Source organism: Neomonachus schauinslandi, chromosome 11 (assembly GCF_002201575.2).
Source record: "Neomonachus schauinslandi chromosome 11, ASM220157v2, whole genome shotgun sequence".
NCBI classification, from domain to species: Eukaryota; Metazoa; Chordata; class Mammalia; order Carnivora; family Phocidae; genus Neomonachus; species Neomonachus schauinslandi.
In genome coordinates this window covers 10,560,241-10,568,803 of record NC_058413.1, presented here as the reverse complement: position 1 = coordinate 10,568,803, position 8,563 = coordinate 10,560,241, and the positions used below count along the sequence as shown (strand labels likewise).

At 58.6% G+C, this 8,563-nt stretch overlaps 2 protein-coding genes across 2 annotated transcripts in view; one reads left to right on the top strand and one right to left on the bottom strand.

Annotated features, from left to right (window-relative positions):
• The first annotated feature begins 1,048 nt into the window (after nucleotides 1–1,048).
• On the top strand, nucleotides 1,049–7,659 carry CCDC86 (coiled-coil domain containing 86). Its single transcript, XM_021684891.1, has 4 exons — nucleotides 1,049–1,847; nucleotides 4,474–4,603; nucleotides 6,083–6,157; nucleotides 6,312–7,659. Exons 1-4 carry the CDS (start codon nucleotides 1,084–1,086, stop codon nucleotides 6,426–6,428), a joined length of 1,086 nt encoding a protein of 361 aa, XP_021540566.1. The 5' UTR covers nucleotides 1,049–1,083; the 3' UTR covers nucleotides 6,429–7,659.
• A 793-nt stretch (nucleotides 7,660–8,452) lies between these two features.
• PTGDR2 (prostaglandin D2 receptor 2) overlaps nucleotides 8,453–8,563 on the bottom strand; it is a 3,614-nt gene continuing 3,503 nt past the window's right edge. Inside the window, exon 3 of the mRNA XM_044919562.1 lies at nucleotides 8,453–8,563. Coding sequence (XP_044775497.1) covers nucleotides 8,453–8,563 — 111 coding nt within the window.

Sequence of the window (8,563 nt, the reverse complement as noted above, 5' to 3'; positions counted from 1 at the left end):
CCTGGACGTCTGCCCCACCTTCTTTCTCTGTCGCCTGAACACCCTTGGACCGCTTCCCAGGCCCTCTCATAACCCCTCAGCTGGAGAAACAGTGGTTTGTCGATGCAGCCAGTGGGACAGTTGGACAGGGGTCCTGGGATCCCTGAGGGCCATCCCCAGGCAGTTCTAAGGAAAGACTTAAAAGTGCTAGCATAGAGTTGGGCAACTTCCAAGACATTCTTTGGTCAGATACATGCTGTGAGCGAAATCAAAACTTCCTCTTGGGTCTCACGCAGAGGAGTGGGGAGAAGGCAGGCTCCTCACACGCTGGGGCAAGGAACTCTGTCTTGGTTGAAAAGAAGGTCAGTGGTGATCTGATCGCTGTTTCCAGAACTGGGGCTGAAGGTCCAGGACACAAAGGTAGTGCATCTTACCAAGGGGTAAGCACCTCAACTTCACGCATGAATGGTGAAAATGTTGAAAAGGCAGAGCTGTAGATTTGATACTTACAGGACTGGGAGAAGGGAAGGAAAGGGTTACCTTTAACATGTAACTCAAGACAAGAGATTTCCCGATCCCAGGATTCGCCAGGTAGCATAAACTCTGGCAGTTATGAGTACTCCGACAGGACCATTTTCGATACACTAAGCTCGTGCAAAATTACCCATATTACCAATGAGAAGACCGAGGCCCAAAGAGAGTGGGGCCCTTGTCCCACAGCAGTGAGTTAGCGGCTAAGTTTCCACGGACCTTTTTCCAATCTTCTCTCCCGGAAATGGGACCCCCAGCCCCTTCCCTTCTCCTCCTGCATACTCTTTTTTTCACCAGGGAGAAAGAGTTTGCACGAAAGGCAAACGTAGACCTCAAGCTACAGCTCCCCTGCGAGTAAATGCGCCGAAGCTCTTTGCGCACGCGCCTTGTAAGCCCGGCCGCCTCGGGCCGTCGGCCCCGCCTCTTCGCCCATCACCAACATGGTCTCCCCGGCAACGGCCCTTCCTGCCTCGCGCTGGCACGGCGGCTCCTGACGTCATAGGACCGCGCCGGTCGCCCCAGAGTCGGTGGAGGCTGCACGTGGGTTGAAACTTGAAACTTTCAGGCCTGGCCATGGATACGCCGCTCAGGCGCAGCCGGCGGCTGGAAGGCCTAAACCCTGAATCCCCGGAGACCCCCAGCCGAGTTTTGCGGGCGAGACGGGCCCTTGTGGCGTTCAAGTCGGACCCAGAAGAAACGAGGGAGCCCGAGTCTCCGAGTGCGCGGCAACCCGGCCTGGAGTCCCCCGGCTGTCAGCTGGAGACAAGCCCGGAATCACCTATTCTACGGCAGGGTGCAGGTTTGGGGTCCCCCGGAAGGGAGCCGGAGCCGGAGCCGAGCCCAGGGTCCCACCAGGTTCAGCAAGATCCAGGCGTGGAGTCGCCCCAAACACTTCCGGAGTCGGGTCCACAACCCCCCGGGTTTCAGCCAAAGCCAAGTGGGCAGTCAGCAAAGTTCTCCCAAACCCAAGAAGAACTGGACTCGGAGTTGGCCCTGAGTAAGAAGGAGCTGGCCTCGGGGTCTCCCCGACATCAGCTGCAGCTGGGCCCAGGATCCCCTGAGCCTTACCCGGCTCAGCAAGCGCCGGGTCCGGAGCCCTCGCGACCACTACAGGAGCCGACAGCCCAGTCACCCGGCTCCCCCCAGGGTCAGCACGAGCCGAGCAAGCCACCTTCAGCCGGGGAGACGGTGAAAAGCGGCCTAGGGGCAAAGAAGCGGACAAGTTCTTCAGCCCAGGCCCCAGCGTCCAAGAAGTTGAAGGAGGGGAAGGAGGTTCCTGTAATCCCTAAGGGAAAGCCCAAATCCGGGCGGGTGTGGAAGGACCGCTCCAAGAAAAGGTGAAGTTGGGGAAAGCTAGGCGGGGGTGTGTTTCTCTGTGGTGTTGGGGCACCTGTGCAGCCCAGAGAGAGGTTCAAGGATGGAGAGAGCTCACATTTGGGGGGTCTCACACGAACAGGATGTGGTAAAATGCTCTGGGATCCCAGGGAGGGTGAGACCGCGCCCTCAAAGGTTATTTCTGTGATGCTTTCCTCCTCAGAGTACCTGTGTACCTCTCGTAGAGCACCTCATTTGTGTATTCATTCAACAAGCATTACCTCTGTCTGCCCGCTTTCCAGTGAGGGAAGCAGAAGCAAGTAAACCAGCCCTTACTTGGTAAAAAGCTGTGAGGTCTTCACCAGCTAGTATCTGTTATGGTTATTTGCCTTTGTGTTAAAAAGTATTATGGAGCACTGAGCCTGTAGAACACTGCTAAGCATTTTGGTAAGGACCGGCCAGCGCGAAGGCCTTGCAGACCGAGGGACCAGCGTGCCTCGGGCAGTTAGTCTGCATGCAACACTGTGAAGCAGCTGCTGTTAGGATTATCCTCATTTTACATATGGGGAACTCAAGGCTGTGCAGAGAAATCAGGGAGTTATCAGACCATAGGACTTCAGAGGTGAAAGCAGAGAGACCAGTCAGGAGGCCTCGGTTGCAGTAGAACTAAAACACGTTCAGAAGCTGCAGGTAGGTCTTGCGGATAAGGGCCAAAGGGCCACTGAATTGATGTTCAGGGTCTTTGAGGAAGCAGCTTCGGCGGGTGGTGAGCAGAGCCCAGAGACAGTGGACGCAGCACCTGCAGCAGAAGGTGTCCCAGCAAAACGAGGGATATGGAGGGCGGCGGTGGGCTGGGAAGGCCCGGCTGCAGCCCCCCCCCTTCCGTGCTTAGGCCAAATGCCACCTGCACAGCGCCCCTTGGGTGTGCCATCTCCCTCCTCTGAAGGGCAGTGTTTAGTGAGCAGCTGCCATGTGCAGAGCATTGTGCTAAATGCCTCTCCAGCCTTGTCTCAATCCTCCCACCCCCCTTTGGAACAGGAACCATTCTTGTCTCTGTTTAACGTGGGAAGTCGCTGAAACTCCGGCTGCTTTGCCCAAGATCACCCAGGTAGTAGGAGGCAGATCCCGGCCTTGAAACCCAGGCCTGTCTGCCTTCAACCTCCAGGTAAAACCGATGCTCTGGAACTGTGTCAGCCCCGTAGCGTAGCCGCCAGGCACATGTGGCGATTTCAGTTTAAGTTGGTTAAAATTTAAAAACTTAAACATTCAGTTCCTCCATCACACCAGCCACATCTCAACATGCTCAGCTGCTCAGTGCCTCTCCGGACAGTGTAAATATCGAGCCTTTCCACCAGTACAGACAGTTCTGCTCGGCAGCACTGCTCTGGAAGGAGGCAGCGGTGTGCCCTGTGGCTCTGTGTGTGTCCAGGTCCCCACGGCCTTGTCCCTTTGGGTTTCTCATCACAGGGCTGGGGAGGAAGTCTGTGCTTAGGACGCCAGGTCTTCAGCAGGAAGTCCTAGGGGAGAGGGCGAGGGAGCAGTCGAGGGCCGTTCTGGGGTCAGAACCAGGCTGAAGATGGACAGGCCTTCAGCCCTGGGGGTCAAGGTCCAGGCTTTGTGTACCAGACTCCTGTGGAACAAGGGGAGAAAATGGCCCAGAAGAGCAGTATTGAGGGAAGTGGTCTCTGCCCTGTGCACCACAGCCTTCAGAAGCTGGGGCGAGCCCGCCGACCTGCAGTGACCATTTGGGGCACCATATAATGGAAGTGGATGAAGAAGAGCTCTTCCAGAAGTCAAGAAATTGGTGGAGGAGCCAAAAAGGCCACTATGAGAGGATCTGTGAAGGAGAAAAGGCCCATGGGGCAGCCAGCAAGGCTGCAGATAGCTCAAGGAGAAAGACCTACAGAAAAGGGGAGAGCGTGGTTTGTGACCCCCACCCCGTTCTCCTCACCTGCTCAGCAGCACTCACAATCGTACTGGTCTAGCTTCGTCTTGCTCCTTGACATTCCTTTCTTTCCTGGAATATCTTCCCGCATGTCGTAGATAGATCATTCCACCCATATGCAGTATGCTTATCTCTTACCAAGATAGTCCTGTTTCTCCTGGGACTGTAATGTCGCTGTCACACTTAGGAAAACAGGACATCCCCCGATATCCTCTCATGCCCACTACATTTTCACATACCCCCGCGCTGTTCTGAAATGGAATAGGCCGCCCCTGGAGGGAGTGAGCCCTAGCTCCAGAAGCAGTAGCACCCAAGCTGAGCTTGCTTGGCGGAAGCAGCAGAACCTTATGGAAAGGCTCTGTGGTCTGGACTCTGGTCACAGGGGTTTCAGTCTTGACAGCTGTTCAGGTACAAGGTGACTTGGTGCAGTTATTTAACCTCTTTGAGCCTTGGTTTGCTCCTCTTTAAAATGGGAAGAACAAGAGTACCATCTCAGGGACATGTAACTAGGGCTTAAGAAATGGCAGCCGGCATGACTGGGGCCCGTTTCTGCAGACCCGGAGGGCTGCTGCCTGGCGAACGGGCAGGGGAGGATGTAATTCTGCCTGGGTTCTGAGGAGGAAGGCCCAGAGCCCAGAGCTGAGGGGAGAGTGGGCATGGGCACCTCCCACGGATGACACGAGCGCCCATTGTCTCCCTTCCAGGTTCTCCCAAATGGTGCAGGACAAGCCCCTGCGCACATCCTGGCAGCAGAAGATGAAGGAACGGCAGGAGAGGAAACTGGCCAAGGACTTCGCCCGGCACCTAGAGGAGGAGAAGGAGAAACGCCGGCAGGTGAGGGGCCAGCCAGCCAGGCTGAGGCTGGAGCTCAGGGGGCTGAGGTGGTGACTGCTGGAATAGGCCTGGGGTGGGGGGCGGCGGGCGGGGAGGGCTGCTGGCCCTAGGGAGGCAGGGAGCCTGGCCAGAAGTAGAAGCGCAGTCTGGGACCGCAGGGCGGGGAAGCCCAGTGCAGTGTCCACTTTAGCCCAGGGCTCTATGAGAGATTCAAGGATGGGGAGGAGCCCAGGATGAAGCCCCCCGTGGTGGCCCTCACTACTGATCAAAGCATTTGGGGATACGGGCTTCAGGGTCCTCGCTCAGGTAGGAGAGCCTTATCCCAATACTGTTGCCATCGTTCCCCAAGAGACAGCTCCCACGCATCAGCAAAGTGGATACCCCACACCTTCCTCATGCTCTGCCTGCCCCTCAGCCCCAGGCCGGAAATGCCTGCTTAGAGGTCCCCCCCCAACCCCTTCGGGCTCCAGGAAGCCCCAGCAGGCAGCACACGAGAGTATGAGGTCTGCGACCACCCCACCAGGACTGGGGTTATCAGAGGGATGTCACTTGCCTAGTGATCCCAGGGGCACAGGCCCGAGCCTGGCCGCCGAGGGAAGGGGCTGGGCCAGGCAATTCAGCCATCTCTCCCCCGTTTTGAGGCACCCCAGTGCTGCTGTGTGCCGAGTCCTTATCTTACTTCCTGTGCGGCCCGGACTACCTCTTGAGCAAGACGGACTTCTTGTCGCCCCCCCCCCCCCCCGGGAGTGCCCCCAGCCCAGCCCTTCCCCTGACAGGAGCCCAAATATCACTTCTCCTTTCTCCTCCCCAGGGGCCCAGGCCACCCCTGCTCCCCTAAGTCCTCAAAGCCCGGAGAGGCCCCTGACCATGCAGCGGCCTCAGAGCCGCCATCCCCTCAGGCCCCACCCAGGGCGGCAGTCAGCATAGCCAGAAGGCACTGGACTCCCCATCCCTGAGACAGACTCCAACTAGATCCATCTTTGAAGTGTTCCCACCGGGCCGGGTACCCCTCCAAGGCCAGTGCATGCATGCATTCATTTATTCCTCAGGACAATCCGGAGTAATCTCTTCACTTTCAATATGGGGCCTTGAGGCACAGAGAGGTTAAGCAGCTTGGCCAGAGTCACCCATTTGGAAGCAGCAGAGCCAGGATTTGAACGGGGCCCAGATGGCCTCTTCCCCGTAGCCTCCACCCCTTACCCCCGGCAGCTGATGGGGCGGGGGGCGTGGGGGCCATTGTGTCTTACCTCCCCCCACCCACCATCCCCCTATCTAAGCTGCGCGACGAGGTGCCCCCCTTCTCGGCTGCAGTCACGGGCAGGGGCATATCTCCTTGCTGGCCCGCCAGCAACAGTCGGGCTGGGGTGAGAGAGTCTGTCCTCTCCCTGGGAACTCAGCCAGCTTTCATTCCCCTGAGGCCTAAGAGACCAGGGCTGCCCCGGCTCCCAGCCTCAAATCCCCGTCCCCTCTGTGTTCCAGGAGAAGAAACAGCGCCGGGCCGAGAACCTGAAACGCCGCCTGGAGAATGAACGGAGGGCAGAGGTTGTCCAAGTGGTGAGTGTTGTCTCACTCGGGGGATCTGAACCGCGGCCAGGCTGGGCGCTGTGCTCGAGATGCCTCGGCGCCCCTGCGGGGTGGCCTCCCTTTCCCCGGGGCACAGGGCAGGGACGACAGCCACACTAATGCCCTCTCCTCACACCACCCCCAGATCCGAAACCCCGCCAAGCTCAAGCGGGTGAAGAAGAAGCAGCTTCGCTCCATTCAGAAGCGGGACACGCTGGCGCTGCTGCAGAAGCCACCCCAGGGGCCAGCAGCCAAGATGTGAGCACGGGCCAGCCCAGAGGCCTTCTGCGGCCAACCGCTGTGTCAGACTCGCACTCGTCGGGCCACTGGTCACACGCCTCAGCGGGACGCGGCACTCCAGCGCTGGCGCCACCCCACCCCGCCTCACCCCAGAGGGGCTCTGAGCCTTCGGGGGCTCTCAAGCCCGGAGGGAGCCTGTGGCCTGGCAGAGACTGGAGGAGGGAAGAGGTTCAGCCCCGACCCCCGCCTCCTTCCTGCTCTCTCCTCCTTCATCAAGTGCCTTGCAACCATGAAGGGTAAATTCTCTGGTTCCTTGGGAGCTGACAACTGGAGGGTGACTCTAAAATGTGTATTCCGGCTCAAGGCCGCGGGTCCGACCCAGGCCAGGAGGCTGCAGTCAGGAACCAGTCCCCCTCGCACCATCCCAAACGCTGCTTGGGGTGTCTGCAGCCCACTGGCCCTGTCGCCTGGCCAGCTGAACCCGGCTTCCCCGACTTTTCAACACCGAAAGGTTTCAGGGAGTGAGGTCCGCCCCGCCCCCCAGCTCGCTCTCACCTGTGCCGGACTCTGCGGAAGCCCCGCGGATCTGATTCACCCGTGCCATCCAGTCTGTAACAAATATTTATTGTGTACAGGCACAGTTCTAGGTATCGGGGAATAGAGGCCCCTGCCCACAAGGAGCTTTCCTTCTGTCGGAAAAAAACATAATAAACAGGGAAATGGTACTGTGTTAGACAGTGGGAAGTGCCACGAGTGAGGCCGGGGAGGGTAGCAGGGAGCACGGGGAGCTGTGAAGGTGGACGTCGGCTCGGTCAGCTGCGCATCTGTTCGTCTGCTGAGCACGGGCTGTGGCCAAGGCCCGGCACGGTGGCAAGCAGTAAGCCGGCCAGCCTGGCCTTCAGGACCCCAGCCAGGAGCGGCACAGGCAGCACTGGCCCGAGATTCCACTGTTCCACCCATCAGTTACTGGCCACAGCTCTGCGCCTGGCCCTGGGACAGACCCAGGTGCAGTGGTCTTTGTCTTCTAGCGCGTGGCAGGTAGAGGAGACGTGTCAGGGCATGGATGCGCTATCAGGAGGTCCGAGTTAGCCCTGACTGCTACAGATCGGGACAGCCGCCCAGCTGCTGCGTGGTTGGGGGGTGGGCATTGGAAAGATTTGGGGATTACCAGCATTGCCCATAGGGTATTCCATGGTAGAATACCAGGCCCATACAGATGTCGGATCCATGAGGAAATGTCATGTGCTGTGGTCTCAGGGGCTGCTGTGCACATTCACATACTAAGAAGACCTTCAGCAGAGATGCCCACTGCACTGGATTAGCCCAGGCTGGCCACGGCACCCCTTGCTCTTTTTACCTTATAAACCCCTTGGTTGGTGCTGGGTCGGTAGGGTAGAGAGGAGGCCTCTTACAGGCAAGACCTTCAGTACCTTGGGTATGTTGCGGGTGGTGGGGGGGGGGTGTTCTTTCACTTACTAAACGGTAGTTGAACTGCATGGTGCTCAATGGTGAGTATGCAGACCCTATACTTTGGGTAAGTGGATTAATCTCCATGTACCTCAGTTGGATCATGGGTAGAAACTGGAGCTAATAGAACCTGTCCCTCAAGATTGTGGGATCAAGCGTCTAGTTCAATAAACGTTGGCTAGGTGACTACGTGAAGAGTTAGACTGGACCAGTACTTGCCAAACCTTTCAGTTTTCTACTCCAAACGCACGTATCACTGGTTTCCTGTAAAAATACCTCCCTCCCTTCCCCTCCCGCCATCTGGTAAAGCTGAGCTCCACCAAGGTGCATCCCGAGTACCCTAGTTCGAGAAATCTTGTGGTTTTAACCCTGCCTTGGTCCCCACGGGATCCGCTGACCAGCAGCGCTGACTTCGCCTCCAGGGAGCTTGCTGGAAATGCAGAATCTCGGCGCCCGCCCCTCCCGCCGCCGACGGTTCTGAAGGGCACTGGGTCACCGGAGGCGTTTTAAAAGGCAGACGCCCGGTCCCGGCCTGACTCCGCCCCCGGGACGCTCTCGCGCGCGATCGCCGGCCGCCCTCTACCCCGACGTGGTGCTCAGTGCCCGGTTCAGGGGGCCCGTCTCGTCCTGGGACCGGGAGCGGGCGCGCTGCGCCGACGCCGCAGGGCCGCCCGGCAGCCAGGCGAGCAG

What these genes read in the sequence shown, in the direction of transcription:
- CCDC86 (XM_021684891.1), top strand. Translation starts at nt 1,084, where the DNA reads ATGGATACGCCGCTCAGGCGCAGCCGGCGGCTGGAAGGCCTAAACCCT. An exon ending in AGAAGGAGAAACGCCGGCAG is followed by an intron (nt 4,604 to 6,082) that starts GTGAGGGGCCAG and finishes TCTGTGTTCCAG; the next exon opens with GAGAAGAAACAGCGCCGGGC. An exon ending in GGGCAGAGGTTGTCCAAGTG is followed by an intron (nt 6,158 to 6,311) that starts GTGAGTGTTGTC and finishes CACCACCCCCAG; the next exon opens with ATCCGAAACCCCGCCAAGCT.